General features: G+C 36.3%; 1 protein-coding gene across 29 annotated transcripts in view; it reads left to right on the forward strand.

Annotated features, from left to right (window-relative positions):
* Positions 1-4,662: 4,662 nt before the first annotated feature.
* LOC129237214 (basement membrane-specific heparan sulfate proteoglycan core protein) overlaps positions 4,663-24,283 on the forward strand; it is a 211,020-nt gene continuing 191,399 nt past the window's right edge. For 18 of the 29 annotated variants that reach the window (XM_054871768.1, XM_054871769.1, XM_054871770.1 and 15 more), the window contains exons 1-2: positions 5,047-5,161; positions 7,681-8,116. In XM_054871768.1, the coding sequence (XP_054727743.1) occupies positions 7,994-8,116 (123 nt within the window). In that variant the 5' untranslated portion in view covers positions 5,047-5,161; positions 7,681-7,993. Of the gene's footprint in view, positions 4,679-4,956; positions 5,162-7,680; positions 8,117-24,283 lie in introns of those variants that run through there. The other 11 variants (XM_054871750.1, XM_054871759.1, XM_054871760.1 and 8 more) reach the window with 9 other exon arrangements.

A 24,283-nucleotide genomic window follows, 5' to 3' on the forward strand; every position in this document is an offset into this window, starting at 1 on the left:
GATACCAGATAGAACAGCAGGCAGTGGCAACGACGCCAGCAGAGTGGATAAGTCGTCGCTGCCCTCAGCAGTGCCGCTGACGACCACTTGACTACGTGCATTTCACTGTTGCAGCACGCTTTTAGCTTGTTGCACTTCAAACGCTTGCAACAAGTCTGTTATTTGTTTACTAGATATCATTTTCATGCTGTTTGTGTTGTCATCCACATCCACTCCCACTTAGACTGCGAGTCACTGTTTAGGTGGTTCTTTGCGAATGAATGGTTGGTGGTTCTTTGTGAATGTTGTGCTCTTATCTTTTTGCTTTTGTTGTTTTGTTTTTCTACTTGCCAACCTAATTTAGCGGCTCTTCAACTCTCGCACCAGCAACTTCGCCCAAACGTTTGCTCCGCGCCATTCTTGTGGTTGTCCACTTGATGTAAGTAACGCCACTCGTAAAAACACACAGAGACATAAATACTTTGCGTTTGAGTATTTTTTCTTCCAAAATGTAGGCAGAAAATCTACGCTGTGCTGAAGTCTGAGGCAAACGGCGTTTCTTCGAGCCTCCCCTTGTCTATGCAAAAGTTTCCAAGCGCATTTCGTGTTTGTTTACATTTTGTCAAGCGATTTGCGTTTACATTCACCCAGCGGCATTTTTTACCTCTTTCCTGTGAAAGTGTTAGTGCCACGCCCCCAGCAAACAAATAGTACACTCACAAGCGTACTGCTCAGGCGCATCGTTTCCCACATTTTACTGAGTGATTTTTCTTGTCTTGCTCCCGTGAGTTTTCACCTCAGCTCTTGTTGCGCTTCAGCTGAAACTACGCGCCAACAAAAAAACTTTGACTTTGACACCTTCGCTATTGCCACTCCATTGCAAAATAGTGCAAACAAGTTAACAAAAAGCTATCAACGGACAAGCAAACCCAGTACTTACGAATATTAGTTAGCAATAAACCTCGAATCCGCTGGCCTCTTACTGTTTCTCGCCAACACTAATTCCCAGACTTTTGCTTCACTTCAATTCTACTGAGCCGACTGTCGCGTGGTCTCGGCCTTTTGTTTACCACTATGCACGCCTTGCTAACGCCTCCTTCTGCGCGCTCCCTCACAACCATTCCCAGTCGCCAGTCAGCAGTTTGCCTTCTGCTTACAATACCGGTTTATTATTTAGTTTCTTCAACGTTAAGTTCGCGCCTATTTTGTTTGTTTTTGCTTTTTTGTTTATTCTCACATCATTAACCACCATCCACCGGCTCACCTTGCCTCATGCGCACTGCTGCTTCTTCCGTTGGCCCTATGAAGTTGCCTCACAACACTGAACTCTGAGCCAAGCGTGGCGAATTTGTGGTGGAGCGGAAAAGCAAAACCAAAACAAAAAGGTAAAAATCATCGCTTTGCTTTTGTGTGCAATACGGATTCCCGCTTTTCGTGTTTGTCATTGTTGTTGCTGTTATTGTTACTTTTGCTATATGCCTACCGGCATACCAACACGCCCGACGGCCTGCGACGCTGACGGCCTGCATTGCGGACGGGTATCGACAGAGAGTACGAAAATACTGTCGCCGCTGCGTCGACATGTTTGTTGTTGCTTTTACTATTCATTTTTGTGCCGACGCTTAGTTAGTTTTAGCCCTTAACATGGTCCTGTTGTTACGTTATTTAGTCAATAGGAGGTCAGTGCGAGCGTAGAACAAAAACAATGAGACTGAGAGAGAAATTTACAATGCGCGGGAGGCTGATTGCTTTCCGTTCACTACTCGAAAGCCAAGAGGAGCAGGTTATGTGAATACCCAAAAGAGAAAAATACATGTTGTAAACCATTGTCGAAGTCAACCCAGGCAGCATTTGTTGAATGATTGATAGGTGACTCCTCATAGAGTGAGCGATCGGTGAGTTTTCTAAACGTGAGAGGGAAGAAGGCTAATTTCGATCTCTCTGTGAGAGGTCTACGGAAACTCATCATGTGCAACTTTCAGGATGATTGGTGTTAAGAAGCTAAGGTCTAACGATTTACAAGTATCTTCCCATCTTAATAGGAATGTACAGAAATCACGAAATTCAAAGTGCTGAATCCAATATTTTAATTACTCAAAATTTCTCTAGAATTAGTTATAGTTTTCAATTGTCATATTTTTCCGCCATATTGAGTTTAGCTGTTAACTCCTAATTCTTTTAAAACCGTTTGCTTTTTAAAAAACGTTATCACTCTGCTTTTAAATGTTTTTGGTAATTATTTAAAACACGTTGAAATAACTTTCTTCTTCTTCAATAACTTTCTCATATGAATTTCTTAGATTATTTGAATCGAAGTTTGAGGCCTTTCATTGTATAAAAGTAGGTGTTTAGGTCCTAGGATTCCAACTTAATCCGTCACCAGTCTCTCTAATCCATCACCCTTGACAAGTTTAAGCGATTGGCGGCACGAAGGTCGTTCGTGTTTCGGATTTAAATGCAATGCTCAAAGAAAATGCATCGAGAAGAATAGTCGTATTGTACTGTCCCATCAACTGTTGTTTTGTATTGCCTTATTCCTTGCGACAAAAGTTACCATAGGCCTTCTTGCTGATTTAAGCCCTGGACTCATGATATATTTCATCTGCATGCACTAAAATTAAAAAAAGGTTTATTTAAATATTTACAATCTCCTTTTGAATAAGTTAAGATTTTCTGAGCATCACTGTGATCCATAATTGCCAATTAGGAATACCTTTGTGAGTTCTGGGAGATTTAGTAACGTTTTGCGTAATCCTAAAGCGAAAGGACAAATATTTGAGAAATTTGAAAGCAGCCCTAGACACCGACGCATAAAATATTAGAACGATTCCACGTCCTCTTAATCTTGGCAAGCCCTGAAAATTGATCCCGTAGGTACGCGCCAAGTGACCTTTGGTGGTGACCTTTCATCTCGTTTAATATATATTTATTTTATCTTATGGGGACATTTGGTTGGCAGAAATAAACTTGGAGACTTCCCATTGTTTACCGCACTTCACAAATTGGACTCGACCAAACATCTAATAAAGGATCCGACGTAGTGTATGTAATATGTAAGGGAACATATGAGCCTCTTATAATAGAATGTAAAGTGTGAGAGTAACTTTTCTATTCCATAGGTAACTTGCTACGGCTATGGCATATTTAATATTCCTCCGTTGATTACAAGAGGATCTACCCACCCCATACTACACCCTTTTAGTGCGAAATCTTTACTTTACACTATTATCACAGAAAAAACATGAAGCTTCCCAACTGTTCCATCTCTAAACCTAGCGTTTTTGACATAAGTGCTCTTAGTTTGCTACACATCTCTGCTATTCTCTCAGAATAATACTTCCAGTATTCTCACCTCTACACCACAAACAACTATTGCATTTACCTGTAAGGGTGTATTGATTGTCTTCGATCACTTCTCGACTAGCAAATAGCAGACTGCGAGTATACGCTAGCGTGAATGTGAGTCGTGGTTCTCTCTTTGTGGGCAAGTGTACATCGATATGCGCTCAGTAAATCAAAAACAATTAGCTACACGCGGTTAGCCGGCATTTATGCTGGGCGCTTTGCATTGCAGAGAAACAAAAAGAACAAAAAGAGAGCGAGGGAGAAGGGGCAGTGTGCTAAGTGAAACGTGTTTACATATCAGTAGTTAAATGCGCACCGTGTCGTATGATGACTTTTGGACTCTTTTAAAGTTAGTTCGTGTTTTGATTTTTTATTTTCATTAAATAATAAAAAGGTCGAAATGTGACACTTTTGCCGGAAATGTGGAGGGACGCTATGGGAATAATGACTTGGGAATAATTCATAATTTTTTTGTTTTAGATTAGATATAATTATTTTTGAAGATGTCACGCATGAGCCCAATGACGTAATAATTTTTTTCTTGTAGTCAGTGGTAGTAGCTTTTTGAAACATGTGTATGTATGAAAAATTGGATTTAAATTTTTCCTAAACGTTTTTTCAGAAAAAAAAAGTTTTTTTTTATCAAAAAGAGCTTTGTTTTATTCTTTTGCACGAGCCTTTTGAACTCTAACTCTAGTCCCAGTTTTATTTCCACACTTAAGCTTTGCTATCAGCTGTTGCTTTCCTCTCTTACTTTTTTGTTTTTGTTTTGTGTAGTTGTTGTTACTGCTACGGTTGTTGCCGGCGTCTTGGAATACTGTCAACCGGCTTTGCGGTCGATATCACCAACGACAACGTCGAGAGTGACGCTTTTTGTTTCAGTTTTGTTTTGTTTTTTTGTTCAAATCATATACACCGTTGTTGTTGTTGTTGTTGTGTTAGTTTTCCATGATTGCGTTAACTGCCGACTTGAGTTGACTTCTTGCTTCGTTTTCGTCGCGTCGCAGCGACTCGCGTCATTCAGTCAGTCTGCGGTGTTACCCGGTTGTTGTCACTGATTTGTTGCTTTTGTTGCTGCTGTATGCTCATAGCGCTGTGTAGTGCTGTTGATGTGGCCGCCACCGTTGTTGCCTGCCAATGACTGTTATTGCCTGCCTCGCTATAATCAGTCTGTGGATGGCCGTCGTTGTCGTCGTCTGACAATTTTTGGGCTGGTTAGAAAAAAGCTCCTCTCAACATACAAATGAAAAAATAAACACGCGCGCCTTCGGACGCTCTTTCGACTGCTCGTGTGCGGGTTATGTGAAATATGTACTCTGCCGGTGTAGCGCTATCAGTGCATCAGTGTGTGAGTGTATGTATGTGGGTGTGTGTGCCTTAGACATATTCCTGCGGTTAAGTTGAATTGTAGCGAACATACAACGCAAGTGTGGGGAGCAGCGAGAACAAACACAGCAAGCAGGCGAAGCATAAGCACAAGAAAGCGCACAAATAGAAGAAGAAAAAGAAGGAGAAGAACTAGATGAAGAAGAAGCAGCAGCAGCGGTGATAGCAGTACATTAGTATTATTATCTCTCGTGATTTGCACAACGCAACCGGCCGACCGTCCGACCGGAGTATTCCTCGTTCCACCAACGCCAGCGCAAGCGACAGTGACGACGCCAGCAGCGCTACATCGACATCGACATCGAGTCCGACGAAGCCGAAAAGGAAGTCTTGAGCTACATTCGGTTGTGCGCCGTCGTGCGGTACGGACGTCAATTACGGTTCGCTTGTGGTGGTTAGTTGGCATTTCAGTCACACAAATCTCAACTTGCGAGGACTGTGTGGGATCTTGGTACATTTTTAGGGAATTATTGGCTTTTGGAATTCACCAACAAAAAACACATTAGCAGTAACAAAAATCAAACGGTTATAGTTGTTCTAGTTACTGTGTCCTGCAAAAGTCAGCGTACGTGACACAGGAATTAGTGGCGTTAATCCGCATAGCTTTGTTGCGCATTACCGCCTGGATTAAGTCTTTCGCAGGATACATCGTCGGGACAGGATATGAGCGTGTGCGATCGCATTCTTTTTGACTTTAATCCGCGAACGGGCTGCGCGATTCGGACGTGCGCCGCAAGTGTGTTTGTGTGGGTAGGTGGGAGTTGTGATATACTTTTTGCAATTTTTTTATGCTATGTGGAAAGGCAGGAAAGTGGTTTTGGTGTTGTGGACGAAGGCGCATTTCGGATGAAAATTTTCAAAAGACGTTTGTGTGTGTATGATAAACAGCTAAAATAGCATTGACAGTGAAATACATAGTAAACATTTTATGATTATTTTTTGAGTGCAGATACAGATTACGAAATTAGTTACTTGCCATTAATTTGAAAACATATTTTTTATGGAAACAATTACAAAATTTAAATTTTAATTCAATAACTCAGTGGTAGTGAATAGTTTCCTGAAACTTCTTATTTGAATTCAAATTTAAAAATGTTTTCGCAAATTTCTAAAAAAAATTAAATTTTTTTAATTTTATGGTTTTTCAATTCAAAATTTTTTAAATTCGTTTTTAATTCAAAATATTTTTCTTCCTGAAATTTTGGCTTTTTGTTTATTTTTTTTTAAATAGTAAAGAGATTGAAATACTAGAAGTCAGTTTCGGTTTTTTGAACAACGTAAATTTTCTAATTCCACTCAATTATTTTAACAAAAAATTCTCAACTGGAATTTTTCTAAGCACACTCTCTTCATAATAATTTATTCCTTTATGCCGAATTTCACTATATTTTTGCCAGAAAAACTTTATTCATTAAAAAATATTAATTATTAATTTTTATTATTTTGACATTTCTTCGATTCTAAAAAAAATAATTTTTTCTTAATTTTATGAAAAATATCTATAAAAATATTTCCAAGAAAACTCACACATGCTTCATAAAAATTTTTTTAGTATGAATACAATCTCAAATAATAAAAATATGATATGTACTAAAAAATTGCAACCTGCTCGCTAAAAAAAATATTAATAAAAATATCTATACCCTGTTTATACTCTATAAAATGTATTTTATTGAGAAACAAGACCCAGTGAATAAACCAAATGCAAGCAAAATAATTTTGCATCAGTTCACGTGTTTAAAAAAAGAAACTTTTTCAAAACTAAATCTTCTACAAAATTTTCGTTTAAATAAAATTAATTATTTCGACGAATTGTCATATTTTTCTAAGCAAAATCTAGTTTTTAATTACAATTCAGAAATGTTGGTTTTAATTTTCTTCAAAGGAAAAATAAATAAAAAATAATTATGGACAATTGTCTGATTGTTCCCATTTTTGTAACGAAAATTGCTCATCTGGAAATTTTCTGATTCTTCTGATTTTCGACAAATTCCCATACTTTTCTAAGCAAAATTTAAAAAATATTTTTATTTGTTAGTTTTGCTCATTTTTTTTTGCATCATTCTTATGCAAAAATTACATTTGTACCGAAAAATAAATTATATGAATATAATGGAAGTAAATATTGAAAAAAATTTAATTTTATTCTCCACTTGAAAAGTTTTTTTTAATAAAATAAAATTTTTTAGCATCTCATCAAATTTGCATATTTTTTAACGAAAAGTTGAAAATATTTTTTATTTTTAAATTAGTACGCTATTTTTTATGCATCAAACAAAATGAATCAAAAGAAATTACTGGATTTCTCCGATTTGTTTTCCACCGAATGCTTTTTAATTTCCTTTTCAAAATTTCTGTAGTTTTTTATTCAATACCTCGGCGAATTCCCATATTTTCCCCCACCAATTGTGTAAATAACTTTTACCTTTTCCCGCTGAACACACACACCGTCCTAAATGCGAGTATTTGTTTGCCTTTTTATACCTTTTCTGCTTTTGTTGCATTCTAAGTACCTTCGCTGCAAAGTGCTCCGATTTCAGCCAATTCGCCAAGCCAATCACGTGTGCCTGTACAATTCGTGCCATTGCAGTTTGCTTCCTTTTTTTGGTATGTTTTGCATTTCCTTCATTTGCCTTCGTTGCCTTGCCTTTTCTTCGTCGTTTTCATTGTTTTCTGCTGAGCTGAAGCGCAACAATGGCTCCGCCGCCCACCCGCACCTCCACCACTAGCACAACTACAAAAACCCGAACGGCCGCATAAAATAGAAATTTAAATGAAATATATGAAAATCAAACAAAACGCGATTCGCGCGAAACGATCTGACTGAAATGCCTAAAAGCGCTAAAGCATCGAAAAATCATATTTCAAAACACAAAGCAAAATAAATACGACAATAAAAAACACACACATAAAAATATTGAAACAACAACAAAAATTACTAAACTGTTGTGCATTTTTTTATGTTTGCAGTTCTTCACAAGTGCCATACAGAAAAGCAAATTACATAATTTGTAGAAACAAACCCAAAAAACAACAACAAATGTCTCACTATTTCAGAATTTACTTGTAGTTTTTGCAGTCATAAACAAATAAAAGCAAAAGAGGATTAAAAAAACTAGCAAAAGTTTCAAGCACGTCGCGCCAACTTTTGTTTATTAAAATTTTTAGTTTGCATTATTTTTCAAATACTTTTAAAATTTCATTTGGCGTTGACATTAAATTTTCCAAGTGAAAATATTCACGCACACAATCAACCGACCGCATACAGACGGCGAAAAGCAAAATGGGGTCTCAAGTACCCCAAAGTGGGACGTCCGCGAGGATTGCCTCGATGATTTTCAAAGTGGTGGCCGTGCTGCTGATATTGCATGCCACATGTGTCACCTACCATACCGCAACGGCTAAGGTAAGTGATTGTGATATGCAAAATGAATTAAAGAAACATTTTCGGGTTTTATTTTGTTTTTTTTTTTTTTTTGGTTTTGTGAAAGAAAGAAATTAGATATATCAAAAACTACGTTGGTAATGAAGGGAAGGAGCTTGTGTGTATTAGTAACAAGAAAATATATAAAATTATAGCCTATTTCCTTAAGAAAATTGTGCTGAAACTTATTAAAAATCTAATTCTAATTGTATATATTTTCTCGTGGTTGCAGAAATGAAATATTTCAAAGGTAAATATTTAAACAATAAGGCCATCAAGCTGGTATTTTGATATTTTTGAGTCACTGATTACCACGATTTTGAACTAAGAAAAATTTGCATCGATTTGTAGTCAGCGACCCCAAGAACCCCCGAGTAGAAATTTTTATCAGCTTAACTCAGAATAATTTGCGATTCGATCGTAATCACTGGACCTTAAGACTTAACCAATATATGGTTATTATGGTGTAATATTCAAGCCTTAATTTTCTCAGAAATATGACGGCACGGAAGCAAGCAAACGTCTGCACCATTAAGACCCCATCTTCTCTATAAGATAACCAGTAAGAGTGCGTTCTAAAAGTTGTTCAGTGACTACTCGAGCAAGAGTTAAAAATCATTTAGATTTTTTCATTACCTTCAAATTATTCCAAAAGGGCGACGAATTGAGAATATTCCTATTAATATTTTAACTCTACTCATTTTCTCATTAGTTCTGCCGTATAGCTCAAGCTGCCCCGCAGAAGGTCTCTAAATCAAACAGTCGGCATATATTTAAAAGCGAGTTCCCTTAATTTTATGCTTACCCAGAAAATTGAGTCTCAGCTAAAGCTTTTTTTTTTAAACGGATGTTCTATTATTTTAAAAATATTTTCAACAATGGCCTAATTCATGAAAACATCTGGTTACTTTTTGATGCGTATCTAAATTTTCCGCTGATTTTTCAACATTTTGCATCATATTTATTTTCAGCGCTTTCTTGTAGCTTTAGTACCGCCCGATTAGACCGATTACATATGAATATTTGCATATGTAAATAGAAGTATACGAGTAAGTGTGTAAGTACTTTTACGTTCGCAAATAAGTGGAAGGTGAGTCATAGCAAACGAACTGTGTTGCTGAACTCTGCAACTGGTTCTAGCAATAGAGTACTAGTTTCCCCCCCCCCCCATCAGCAAACAACAAACAAACAAAAAACGTAAGATTTACTTACGACATTCCTGCTGTAGATAACCGATTCGCGATAGATGGAGTAAGCGAGTTAATTTTAGAATATTAAAAAAAGCGGTGAGTAAATTGTAAAATAATTGCAGAAGAAGAATGCAATTTGAATGAAATCTGAGCATCTCAACAGAGAGAAAAAACGCAGACACTGGATGAAATAAATAAAATTCAAATCGGGCTAACAGGAGCTAGCAGCGATCCTCAGTTTAGGTCCACATCACTAAATTGTGAGAAAACATATAGATTTTCCACTGGTATTACTGGCATAAATTAATCTTCATAATATTCTGCTAAGAAGGGGCTATGCCGCTCAAAAAAGGCCTTAAGAAGAAGTTTTCTCCGTACGCTGCTATATTTTCGCAAACTAGAATGAAAGTGGGTATGGCATTTTTAGCTAATTTCAAAGTTAGATTTTATGACTAAAGTACCCTCGGTGTGGTTTCACAATGGATCGGCAACGGTCTAAATGAGCCCACTGTTCTTTTTAAACCAGTCGGTGTATTATAAGACGAACTAGTCTCATATATTGACACCATCAGTGAGATACAAGTATCAATTACAGCCAGCATCTTTTCATTTTCAAACAGCAGCATGTGGAGAGAGTAATCTTAGAGTTTCAGTTGGTATTGGATGTTGTGGGCTGTCATGTAGATGTAGTTCACAACGCCTACTCAGCAATAGTCGCAAATTAGAAGTGGAAGCACTCTCAGATAGTGATGGCCTGGAAATTTTGTAATACCACAGAGCTGATCGTTGAAATGTTTGTCCAATAGCAGAATTTGTGCCTATTTAATAGGTTTTGGATCTTTTTGCAGAGGATTCAAAGGATCTTTTTGCAGAGGATTCATGGAAAGACTCACACCGCAACAACGTCTACAAATTGTTCAACTGTATTATGAAAATCAGCGTTCTGTGACAAATGTTTTTCGTGCGCTTAGACCGCATTATGGTCAACATAATCGGCCTGCCTTAAACACTATTCGACATACCATCAACAAATTTGAATTCGAATATTCATTGGTGGATAATTCTCGACCGAATAGACCACGTCCAGCAAGAAGCATTGAGAATATAGCGGCAGTAGCAGAGAGTGTACGTGAAAACCGCGATGAATCGATTCGGCACCGTTCTCAGTAACTTGGACTGTCGTATGGAACAACTTGGTCAATTTTACGGAAGGATCTTCATTTAAAAGCATACAAAATACAGCTCGTACAAGAACTAAAGCCAAATGACCTTCCTGCACGTCACCGTTTTGCTGATTGGGCTCTTGAAAAGATTGAAGAAGATCCGCTATTTTCGAGCAAAATTTTGTTCAGCGATGAGGCGCATTTCTGGCTCAATGGTTACGTCAATAAGCAAAATTGCCGTATTTGGGATGAAGAGCAACCAGAACAGGTTCAAGAGCTACCTTTACACCCAGAGAAAACAACGGTCTGGTGTGGTTTATGGGCTGGTGGAATCATCGGTCCATATTTTTTCAAAAATGATGATGGCCGCAACGTAACTGTGAATGGTGCTCGCTACCGTACCATGATATCGGACTTTTTGCTACCTGAAATTGAATCTAATGATCTCTACGACATTTGGTTTCAACAAGACAGAGCCACTTGCCATACAGCTCGTGAAACAATGACTTTATTGAGAAGTCATTTCGGAGAGCAGCTGATTTCACGATTAGGACCTGTGAGTTGGCCACCAAGATCTTGTGATATCACACCTTTGGACTTTTTTCTTTGGGGATTCGTGAAGTCCAAGGTCTATGCTGATAAACCAGCTACGATTGAAGCTCTGGAATCCAACATTACGCGTGTTATTCACGACATACCAGTCGAAATGCTCGAACGAGTGATTGAAAATTGGACCTTCAGAATGGACCACCTTAAGCGTAGTTGCGGCCAACATTTGAATGAAGTCATATTCAAAAAGTAAATGTCAAAGAATGTCCTTTCAAATGATAAATAAAGGTTTTGAACATAATTTACATTTTTGTTTTTTTTTAACTATTGAAAAAAGCACCTCATGATTGATCACCCGTTAGATGTTCAATCATTTCTTTTAAGTTTCAAAGGGATAGATTTCTGTTTAATTTATTTTGCTAATTTCTCTTCTAGTGCTACCTAAAGTAGACCTTTCAAAATACCTTCAATTAATGGGGATGGTAAATTTTCAATGCATTAATTTCTGTTAGTACTAAGCAGATTATGCAATCTTTAGTTGAACCAATCACTAGTGAAATATGCATTTTGCTGGACATTTTTGCGTTTTTACTATGAGCATTTCAGAAAGCAAGACGTACGAAAAACTGAAAATCTCAGAATTAGATAAACTTTCCTGCGAAGTTTCCACGTTATATAGAAAACTACGCTTATGCCCATGAAAACGGATTTTTTTTATTTCAAAAGCGTATGCTTATTATTCGAAAACGGTAGCAAAAAATGTTATTAAGAGTGGTGAGTTCTTAACATTCATCTATGCTAATCTACGTCGATCAGTTTCTGGTTCATGTCTCAGCACATATCGCCCATTATCAGTTATACAGCTTCTTCACAACTAAATGCCCCGCCTAAAAATTCTGCATGGCTTGAGCCAAACCAGTCACTAGGTGATTTTTCACAATTTTCTTAGCAAACGAGTCAGTTGTCAGTTGGCGGTACGTCTGGGAAATCAGCTGCATGAAACAGTGCTTCCCAACTTAGTGCCTCTACTAATTCTTGAGCACGTATTGCTTGGTGTAATAATGAATTCTTATTCTTGAAAAGACTTTATGTTTATTTTAGTTGTTTTTTTTTTATAATCTCACTGTATTTGAAACAGTTTGTTTAAAATTCGACAATTTTTGTCAAGAATGTTGACTTATGCAATTTGTATCTGCTTTCTGCTTCCAGAAGCTCATGTCAGATTACAATCAATCTTAAAAAATGGTGGTTTCAAGTCACATAGCTTCATAAAAGTCCGAAAACTAATACATTTTCACAAACTGTCATAAGTGTGAGAATTCCGGTTTCATAGGTTTCTTGTTTTGAAGAAAGTGCAGGTTCCCGGATTGGAGGGAAGCGAATTCTATGATATTTTTAGAAATAAAAACCAAAAATAAATTTTAAACTTAAAAAAATTGTATAAAAAATCGTAAATTTATTTATTTTGTTTTTGTCATAAAATTTTAACGCCTCGGTCTGCCAACCATCAAGCCAGAAATGTGTATTTTAAATTTTATGAATTTTGTTGCTAGCCAATTAAAACTATTTCGCAGCGCTGTCGTAAAAATGAACATAACGCAAGAATGTGTGCATGTATGTGTGTATATAGACACTTTTATTAAAAGATAATCAAGCAATTATCCTTGTAATTTCATTATTTACAAGCAATGCTTTAAAAATACAATTTTATTGTGCGAACTTCAAAGTAAATATTAAAAAAAAAACTATCAGCAGCATTTCATAGATTGATTTATGCGGCTGCTGTAGCCGAATGGCAACTTAAACAATTTTATTAAAACAATAAATAGGGAAATTTCTAAAATTGAAGGGATGTAGTGAAAAGTCTTAGATTCTAGGTGAAGGTCCAATACATACTTACATACAGAAATTACAAAACAAAAAATAAAAAAAAAACAAAAAACAAAAAAACAAAAACAAAAATCAATGCTCGAACGATTAAAATAAATTACAGCCTCTTCTAATCGAATCACATTTCCGTTACTTATTCGACATTTCCGAATCAGAATCAATAGAAATTGAATTTCATATTTGATTCAAGGACGTGTTGTTCCACTTTTTGAACGCCGCAACACCGGATCTTCTAATCTCATATTTCACATCCCATAGAAAATAAAAGAAAAAAATTCAAAAAAGAAGCTTCTATTATATTTTAATTGCTCTTTTAACATTTTATCAGCAAATGCAACAACAATAAAGCAGCGTAAATAAGTTCAATAATTAAAGTTCAAGCTTGAAAAAAATATAATAGGCCAGGTTATCAGTGTGGCCGAAGCCAAGGCAGAAGACAGCCGAAGACAACAGAAATTGACAACAACAAGCGCATAAATCACTTCAAAACATTTCAAACATTCTCCATACGCACACTCTTGTACTTTCCCGCACACATACTCATGCACGCGTTGAGCGCCACCGCAAAAGTTAAGCCAAAAATAGCCAACAGCGGCTGCGTAGGCTGAGGCAGCGCTGCTAACGGCCGACTGCCGGTTGTTGATTACCAATAAGACAACAACACATACGCATGTATGTGCTTGCTGCGGCGTGTTATCAGCACGACAATGGCAAAGTAGAATATGAAGATGAGCCAATTTATTTGTGAGCGAAATCAGATGTCTGAAAATGAATGGAAAATGGTTATTTCAAGACATTTTGCTTATAAAAGGGCAATCGTTGTATTAATATTTTTTTATTTCTTTTTTTCAAATTATCTTTTAATCTTTTGTTTTGTGTGTTTATAGTTTTTAAGTTGGCGCCAATCTATTAATGGCTGAGCTTGAAGTTTATGCAGCGCGAAAATGGTGTTGTCAATGGCCGTGTGTATGTGTATGTAGTTTATGAAATATACATATATCAGGCTACACTAAATTTTTTTGCTGATTTCACAATTCTATGCCTTGGGGTTATCTTTTGCGGGCTAAGTAAGCCAGGAAGTCCGTTAAATGTGATTCAAATTTTAATTAAGACTCCGTTATGTAATTTTTACAACTGGAAGTAAGCTTCGCTATTATTCTTATAACCTTTTCTTTAAAAAATAATTGAAAAAATTATTTTCGGCAAAACGCCTACTCCCGTTCGCCTCAAATTCACTTTCGATTCGCCTGTGCTAATCCCCCTTGCTCCGCTGCCACACCTCATTCCATCTCTGCTCTGCCTCGGCTGATGCACACATAAGCATTGGACACTTGTATGTGTGTCGCCCCCTTTCCAATCAAGTTGTGCACTTCTTGTAGATTACCGTTGTTGTGGCTAGTTAAGTTTATTGTGGTTTTTTTTTTTTTCATTTTAGTTGTTGCCTGCCAAAGTCATTTATCAAATCGGAAGTTGTGTAAAGAGGTCAGCATCTTCGTGCGTTAATCTGTGTTGCTCTCCTTTTTATTTGCTTTTAATTACAGATTTATTTATTAACTTATTTTGTTGTGTAATTTTTACCATATATCGTTAAGTGGATCACGTATGTGCGTGCGTGCGTATGTGAGAAGTGGGGCTGCTTCACTAGCCTCTCTTATCAATTGGTGTTGACGTGCAGTTTTCTATGAATTGCGGCAAGTTGCAGTGAATGCGTAAAAGTTCACTGAAGTGTTGTTGTTGCTGCTTGTGTATGCACCAGTGTCACCGTAACACTTTTCTTAAGTTTTAGAGAGCAACGAAATTGTCTGCCTCCCCTTTTGCAAAGACTAAGAGACTTGAAAATTATTTGGGCCCATAGGCTCGAATTTTTCCTACTGCAAGTGAAAACCAAAAGTTATGTATAGCAATATTTTCTTTGAAAATTGCAATTTTAAACATTTTCTGAGACTTTTTTAGTTAGAAAAACCAAAACTCCAAGTTACTAAATGAAGTTGCTAAATTTGTAGGTTACAAAATTAAAATACATTTTTTGAGAAACTCTTTAGTTGGAAAAGCCTAAAGTTCAAATTTGCAGTTATATAGATTTTTTTAACGAAATTAATATACAAAATTGTCTCAAAACTTGGAGGTTTGAAATTTGTTGCTACGAAACCAAAGTTTCAAAGTACCAGTTATATATATTTTTTCGGTTTTTTTTAATAAATCTACACATTTTTTCGAAACCCTAAAGGGGAGTTTTGAATTTCTTTGCATAGAAAAAGAATTTGAGCGAATTAAAAAATTGCATGTCAAAATGAGAGTAACAAATTCTTCAACGTCCAAGGTTTCGAGAACTTTCAAAACTTTTTTTTTCAAAAATAGAAATTAAAATTAAGTTAAGGGAATAGTTTTTCGTTAGAAAATTCAACTTCAAAATATTTCAAGATTTTTTTCGGGCAAAGGGTTTTTGTATGTCGAATTGTAAGCGTTTTTAACCACTTTTCTTCTAAACTCAAAGTAAAAGATTTTTCGGGAATTTATTTCGAAAAAAATCAATCGATTTAAAAATTCAGTCTTAGTTTTATTCACTTTTCTTATAAACTCAAAGTAAAAGGTTTAAAATCGATTTAAAAATTCAGTTTTAGTTTTATTCAAAAATTTTCAAAAAATGTTTTTGTAAAATTCAGGTTATTTTTAGAGAAATTTCATACATGAAAATATTTTCTGGAAGGAACTTACTTAGGCTTTAGGTCATCAAGTGCGAAGCAACAGACTCCCTTTCTTATGCCTCCTTAACACCGGCTATACTGCCATATACACACATTTTTACTTTACCCGTTGAATATTTCACTTTAATGCAGACAAAATTTCTACTAGGAGGCAAAATGTTTTCCTGCATTTAGCTCTTGACCGAAAACCAGCGATCCTCACGCACAATTGACAGCACCTCTCTTAATTTTCCGTACTAACCTGTTGAATTGCTTTCTTTCTTCAGCCCACTGTTGGGTTTGGTGGATGAGTGAGTTAGAGAATCCAGCTAATCTAGGCAATTTTTACACCGAGGAGCGCAATAAAAATTGACTTATTCAAATTCGCATTCTTGAAGCACTGACTGGCAGTGACTTCCACTCCCTCGATTTCATTCATTCTGTTTCTTAGCCACCAGCCATTGATGGCAGCACTTCAAGTTGGCTCGCCTTTGCTTGAGCAACGTTTCTTTAATATTGTGTTTGTTGTTGTGTGCGCTAACAAGTGCCTCATAAAATCATGCAACAGCCAGCCATTGAACGTGTCAAAGCGGCCACATATAAGTGCACCATATGCAACGCATAACTGGCGGCTGGCACTCAAGCTGCCACAGCAAAAAAAGAAAATAAAGCAAACGCCGGTTATGCCAGCTTGCTCGTCTCGCACAATTTGGCGGATGCTGCAAATGCCACATAAGCAGACATACTTGTGCTTATGTATGTATATATGTGAGTGCCTGTATGAAGATAATTGCACAACGCTTAATGTAAATAAGTTGCGTACACTTGCAAGGCGCCGTGGCTACTGAAAAAGCTGGAGCAGATCGCTGTTGACCTGCTAACTTAACGGCGACAGGCGGCGTTCGTGAGCGCGAGAGGAAAGGGTGCCTTGTAGCAATGAGCATTTCGCTACTAATTGTTATTTATGCCCGAAAAACGCTAGAAAATAAGACCATTTTTTTTCAAGTAAAGGCAATAGTGCAAAAATTTACGAAAACAAAATATTTATGAAAAGGCAGCCAGCAACAAAGCAGGCAGCGGCTGCAAAATCAATTCCGCCACATATTGCGTCCATATGTTCGAAATGTGTAACTTTTTTTAATGCTTAATGAATGGCATAAAATACTCATGCACACATACACACGCAGCTGTGTGTGCTTGCAAAAGTACTGACTGCAAGTAAAAAATTAGCGCTGAATAAACTTTATAGCTCCTTTCAATTCGACAGCTTTCGATGATTGTTGTTTTATTTTGGAGGAGGAGGAGAGTATGTTTTTGTAGCATTGTTCAAAGCATTGTTTCGAGCGAAATTATAAACAACTGCAGAAAAAAGAAGTCCATTTTTTTTTTTTTGAAAATCCATAAAACATCGAAATGAAAAAAAAAATATTTAGGGGACCTCTGTTTTCTTGTTGAAAAAATACGAAAAAGTTCATTCCTTTGACGCCTCAAAAATTATTGCCTGCCCATGGCCGAGCTTAGTGCCTGTCTGTTGAATCGCTGAATCATCTGCAAAATATATTTAACCAAATCGACAAATGCTGAACATCAATTGAACCACCTATTTAACTGCTGGCAAATGTGCAATACAGCAGATTTCGATATCTTAACTGGGAATACGCGAATATTCGTCAAATGCCCTCAAATGCTTTCAATTGCTTTTGAATATTACGCAATGTTTGCTAAGCGCTTTAGCAGCTGCTCCGTATCGTAGCGCATTTTGGGAAGCATGCGAAGCGATTATCGAAAAGTTGTAAAAATGTAGTTGTTTTTATTTTTTGTTTGTGATTTTTGTTTTTATTTTGCTTTATTTTTTTATTCATATTAGTTTTTATTATTCTTACGCTGCAAATTGATAAACCACATAAGCAGCGAGAGAAAAACGATGAAGAAATAATGATAAATAGTGGAGCAAAAGCAGAAGAAGGCAGGTGCGGAACAAACACACACCCATCCAAGTATTCATATATGTAGAAATGTGCGTAAACAAGTAATGAGGCCAAATGAGAGCTCAGTCACGCATTGAACCACTCATGTACATGAACGCACGCACGCACACACGCACGAGTGTAAAGTGCAGCGACAGGCTTATCTACTTAACGGCTATTTGCTTGATTGTAGAGCAGCGGAGTTCTGGAAAAAATATCAAAAACCCAAAAAATTAGTCTTCTACTATGAATATTTGCTACTCAGAAAGCAAATAATGAATCATACAAAAATGTATAAACAAATTTGGATAATAAATAGGAGTAATAAATAAAGTAATGTTGAAGGTGACTTTGCATGGACCCTTTCATAGATATTATACATAATTAGAAGCAAGAATTAAATGTTGTGAGAAAACTGGTTACAGTTGCTTAGGGGGCGCATATACAAATGAAAGCTCATATCGAAGTGTCGCGGTGTGGTAAAAAGTTATATTAATAAAATATATAAAACATTGGCGTACGTCCTGATATTGGTACACAAAAATTCGCCTTTGAACGTTTATGTGGAGGATATGTCGAAATGAAGCCAAAAAATCCAAAAAAAGTGTTTTTTGGATCAGCTGCCAAAAAACACGACCTGTAAAAAAATGTATGCTGAGAGTATCTCGAAATAAAATATAAAAAAAAAAATTGTTGAGCTGCCCGTACAAAAACGCACCACCTATTAAAAAATTTACGCGGAAAGTATCTCGAACAAAAAAAAACCTGATAAAAGAGTAGCACTTAACAAAATGTATCACGAAACAAAAAAAATTTTCGAACTAAAACTCGCAATCACGGAGCTTTTAACAACAGTATGCTTATATAATTGGCGGCCGCCGTAGCCGAATGGGTTGGTGCGTGACTACCATTCGGAATTCACAGAGAGAACATAGGTTCGAATCTCGGTGAAACACCAAAAACATTTTTCTAATAGCGGTCGCCCCTCGGCAGGCAATGGCAAACCTCCGAGTGTATTTCTCCCATGAAAAAGCTCCTGATAAAAAATATCTGCCGTTAGGAGTCGACTTGAAACTGTAGGCCCCTCCATTTGTGGAACAACGCGTCTTGATGTTGTTCCACAAAATAAATAAGAGGAGGAGATCGGCCAAATACTCAAAAAGAGTATACCCGCCAATTATACATATATGTATATATATATGCTTATATAATAACAATATGCTTGCCACTGTGGGAAGCTTCAAAGTAGAGTCTTGATTTATTAGTTGCCCTCTTCCGTCAGTCTCGTTGGCATACAGAAGATGCCAACGCCCTCCCTCTAATATCTGCATTCTAGTAGTTGGCATACGTTACATTTCGCTTTCAATTCTTTTTAAGTTCATTCTTGCACTTTTTTGTTTTTGTTTTGGAAAAGGGAATCTAAGCAATTTGTTCGTTTATAACGTCCATGTGTGTACTCTCTACAGCTCCATTTACGTTCTAAGCATGTGAAAAGCTATAGAGCTGTATAATCTTACCAGTCATAAACTTGTAAGTCTCATATTTCCACGCCCAAGCAGTGGGACTTCCAAGCAATCCAGTACCTGACACTTTCCTAGCTTTTGGTTGTTCTTCGAAATGTCGGGTTTCACTCTGAGATTATTTATCAGTCTCCAATTTTCATGATTCTTTTTTTCTTTTAAATTGTAATTTCAATGACTTTGCTGCAGTTTATCACCTCTGTTGGTAACGGGTGTAAAATAAGGATGCATGAAATTTCGTAAAGCTACTCCAGCATCTGTGACTTCTAAGATAAGCAGAAGCGGCTAGAATTCGTAGAAGCTATGAACGACGAATAAGCAGTATGCCAAGCTTTGTTGTACAGAGTGGCAAAGAATTAATCACCCTATTGGAAGATTTATAATTTATAAAAATTACGTAGATACTGAAGCATGGCTCAGTAAAACTGCGAGCGAGGCGAACGATACGCCGAATTTGATTCGTTTATTTTAGATAATGAGAATGAGTGAATTTTAGGCTAAGAGGGTAGCAACACTTCCAAATTCTATTGACGCTACATATTTTTTTTACTGAAGGGAATGATGTTTAAATTTTTCTATCCGGAATTTTCACTAGCCATGATTTGTTCAACAAAGCGGTGGGATAAAAAAGTACTCCAAGGAAAGATTCACAAAAATCGCCGAAATTTCTTCACACAAGAAGTAAACTTAAGCACTTCAGCACTTTTGATCCTCCAGTGCCACTATTTTCAAACTGCATGTCTGTAAGCCCTAATTATTTTAAATGGAAATACAAATTGTTGAAAAACATCCCAAGCAATATTCTATTTTTATTTATCTTTCAACTAAACTTAATAAAAAACATATAAAATATTTTATCGGCCGCAGACATTTTCTAGTGAAAGAGTGAAAAATGAGACACACGTTTCCTAGTTGAAAATATTATTGTAACTAAGATGCACAATGGTCTTTCTCATATCAATAGCCTTATTCAAAACTCATTTATTTAAAAATTATGTTGGCAAAAGTTCGATCGAATCAACTACTGGAAAAGTTTCCCTTCGACAATATGCAGCTGGAAAAACAGTACCCGTGAGCCAGTACGTTTTTTTATGCCCTCCACATTAACGCATGAGCCCCTTCTGCAGCACCCTGTGAAAAGTTGCATGCATTCAATCCAAATTACTCCGCCAAGGAAGTTGCATTAGTGTCTGATTTAAACGTTTTCGCTGGCTCCTCTTATCATTAGCATTCATCGGGGGTCATTTTTCACTCTTCTGCCCTGGAGATTATTCCTCCTGTAACGAAATGTTCCTTTTTTCATCTCACATTTGCTGCGCGTGTTCATTTTTTAGCAAAAAAGCATCTGAGCAAAGCAAACTGCTGTATTGGCATTTTGCGTGGGAAACGTGTAATTGAAAAAGACGCACATAAGAAACAGCTGAGTACCTCTACGACATACTATTAATTATTCCGTTCCCAATGTCATACCACTAAATATTTTCACGTTCAAATCTTTTTAACCCCAATCAGCTTGGGAAAATAAAATTGGTTTGCAAAACCTTTCAAAAGTAACTTTGTTGCTCCTTAAATGGATTTAAAATGAGGCCTACGCACCGAGCCTACTCTCGTGTTAAAAACGGGCCTCAAAAATTACAATTATACCTACATATGTATGTACTTTTCTATCATTGTTGAGGATTTAAAATTTTTCATTTCCAAATGCGCCACAAATCAAAAAAAATTTCTCAAATCTGCTTTGCACAAAAAATCATAGCTACGAATTCTAGTTTACTCTGTCTACTCAGCACTGAAATAAATATTCGTAGACTTTGCAATTCCCCGCTTATCTCCATTCAATGTAATGTAAGGTATCAGGAGAAGAAGCAGCAGCAGCAACATAGCAACAGGCTTTTACAACAAGATCTATGCAAATATTTGCCCAACTCATATTTCTGCCAAAACAAATGGCGAGCGTGTGTTATAAATTCACATACACACACACATGCATACTCAATGATACAAATGTATGTGGGTAATATACACATATTTTGCAACTTTATTCAGCACTTAATGCAAATGGAGCAAGCAAGGAAATGGGGTTTTCGCCTATTCTCAGTAGCAGCTGCTTGAAGTGGCGCAGAATCGTGTGGCAGCAAACTCATAGTTATCTGCTTGTATGTGAAATTATGTAACCACAATGCAAATACTATTCAAACATGAAAAGTAATTCACTCCAATTAGAAGCGGCATTGCCCAGCAACCGACCAACTAGCCGATCAATCGGACTTGAATTTGAAAAAAGAAATGAAGCAACTCATTACTTTTCCATTTTATAAGCAAAAATATGCTTCTATAAACTCACTTGTGTGTTTGTATTCGTTGACGGCACACATACATACATGGGCATAAATACACACTCTTTTTTGCACTTAATATAGAAATTTGTTTAGTTGCATTTTACGCATTTGAAAGAATTTATAGTATCGCAGTTCGTCATCAACCTGCAGCTCCCCTCTGTCGCCCGCCGGGCACGCTGCGCTCATTCCATTCCATTTTCAATGTTATTTTTTCCACTACTACTGTCGTTGTTATTGCTTTCGAGTGGCTTTATGCACTTTTCATAAACAGCCAGCGAAAAAAATATAAAACCATAATATTTAGATAGGTTTTGACTACTTATTTATTAACTTTTTATTTTAAATAATTTTTTTTATAATATAAAAATGAAGTTCATTCCATAATAAATACATTTTAATCCAAGTTTCAAACTTTGTTTAAAAATTAAAAAAACAAAAATATAAATTGATGACGTTGTTATATGTAGAAAATGGCAACCACCGTCAAGGAAAAAAGTATAAAAAATTAAATGAATTTCCCTGCAACCTCAAACTTGTTTTTCGTTATGCTAAAATTGAATGGACTATTGAACTGCGTACCCAAATTTTTTAATTCAGATTAAACATTTTAAGATTTTATTGAAAACTATACAATTTAAAATGTTGCCTAAAGTCTTACATTTTGAAACTGCTCAGAATGTTGAGATGCTTTGGGGATGCATTTTTTTCGCGGACTGTACATACATACATACATACATACACATATTTTATACTTCTATGTCATAGTTGTATGCGCTTGTTTGTTTTTGTAACTCAGTTGCATATACTGTTGAATTTAACACGCCAGACATATTGCATTTATTTATTTTTATTGGAAAATAATTAAACAACGGCGTGTGAGAATTTACGATCCAAAAGAGAGAAATAAGTGGCAAATAGTATAATGAAGCGCCGTTTTGCTATTGGCTTGTTGTTTCTGCCCCAATTATTAGCTTTTGCTGCCTATACTTAACAATAACTACAATAAAAAAAATAAAATAAAAAAAGCAAACAAACCCGCATCTGCTCTTCAATTTCCACACCATGAATTTTGTTTTAAGTGGCTCTCACACTGTCAGCAATACTTTAACAAGTAATATTTTTTGCAAACATAGAAGTATGCATATGTATGTGTTTTTTTGTTAGTTTATGCACTGCTATGCTGGTGTGTTGGTCAATTATTCAGCCAGTCGAGCAGTCCCGCACCGAGGCGGGTGCTGCCTTCTGGGAAAATATTTGCATTGTATGTTGACGCAACTGCAAACACTTAGAAGAGCACACGATTTTTCTCATTTTTATGCGCGATTCAGTTGAAATGCACTCCATTTGCTTTTGCATATTTATTCATTATATAATACAAACACATAATCACAATGCATAAGGAGATTATTGAAACATACTCGCGGTGAAGTAGGGTGATGTTAAAATTTAATTCGGTGTTCACGAAATACCGCCAAAACTTAAATACTTGAAAGTGCAATGGTTGTATCATATAAATGAAAGAGAATATACAACTTCTGCGCCACTAGCTTTTTTTAAATAAAATTTTTTTTCCGATTTTCTCGGAGGTTAGTGTTTTCGCTGTTTAACGAATAATTCCAAAAATAAAATGTGTGAATATATAATGACTGTTCTATATAGAGGAAAACAGACATAAAATGTCTGCAACTTTTTGTTGTTGTTTTTTTGTGTCGGGACAACTTGGAAGTGCAGCACTCAGACATTAATTAAGTCCATTGTACTAAACTTGGATTCCCTTTAATTTTCTTTAAGTCTACCCGATCTCCAAAGAAATCTGAGTAGATCTTGTGGTGCCAAGGAGTCAAGGTGGTCACTTCTTAGCACATCAGTGCCAGTTTCCAAATATTAAACTTTTAAAATGCGTAATGACAACATCGAATATTACTTACTTTTACACCTTGTTTCTTCTTATTATCTTGGTGATTAATAAACATAACAAAAAATTTTCAACATTTCTTATATTAAAAATTAAATTAAAAAGTATTAATATTATTCAAAACTTGTCTGGACAAAATTAAAGCACCCCCCATTAAGAGCGAAAATAATTGTTTTTATTCTTCAGTATTTTGTACTAAACCCATTATTTTTGATAACTTCAGAACATCTTGTTAGCATAGAAGATATTAGGTTACTAATAATTTCCGGAGAAATGTTGTACCAGGCTTCTTTAACCGCTTCAAACAGGGCTTCCTTTGTACTGCAATTTTCCCTATTAATTTTCGAATTTACATTATCTCCCACAAATTCTCAATGGGATTGAGATCGGGAGATTGAGTGGCCAGTCTAAGACCTCTATAGCATTTTGCTGTAACCACGTTTTACAGTGCCTAGAGGTATGCTTCGGATCATTATCCTGCTGGAACCTCCATCTCAGTGGCATTTCCTCCCCAGCGTGTGGTAGCATTACATCTTTAAGGATGTTTGTGTGCATGAAACGGCCTATAATTCCCTCTATTCGATGAATAGGCCCGATACCCTGGCCAGAGAAACAACCCCAGACCAAAATGTTCCCCCCACCATACTTGCTAGTTCCGATACAATACTTCGGATTTAGTCGCTGTTGCTTTGGCCTTCTTACTCGCCTTATTCAATCTGAATGTTTCAAATTATATTTGGATCCATCAGAGAATAATACAGTTTTCCATTTTTGAACTGTCCAATTAATATGCAATTTCGCAAACTCGAGTCTCGCTTTTTTGTTTTTGGCGGAAATAAATGGCTTTCTAGCAGGTCGTCGACTGAAAAGTCCGGTCTCCACTGCTCGTCTTCTGATCGTTCTAGAACTTACCGGCAAACCTAAATCAATTT

This window comes from Anastrepha obliqua, chromosome 2 (genome assembly GCF_027943255.1).
Source record: "Anastrepha obliqua isolate idAnaObli1 chromosome 2, idAnaObli1_1.0, whole genome shotgun sequence".
Taxonomy (NCBI): domain Eukaryota; kingdom Metazoa; phylum Arthropoda; class Insecta; order Diptera; family Tephritidae; genus Anastrepha; species Anastrepha obliqua.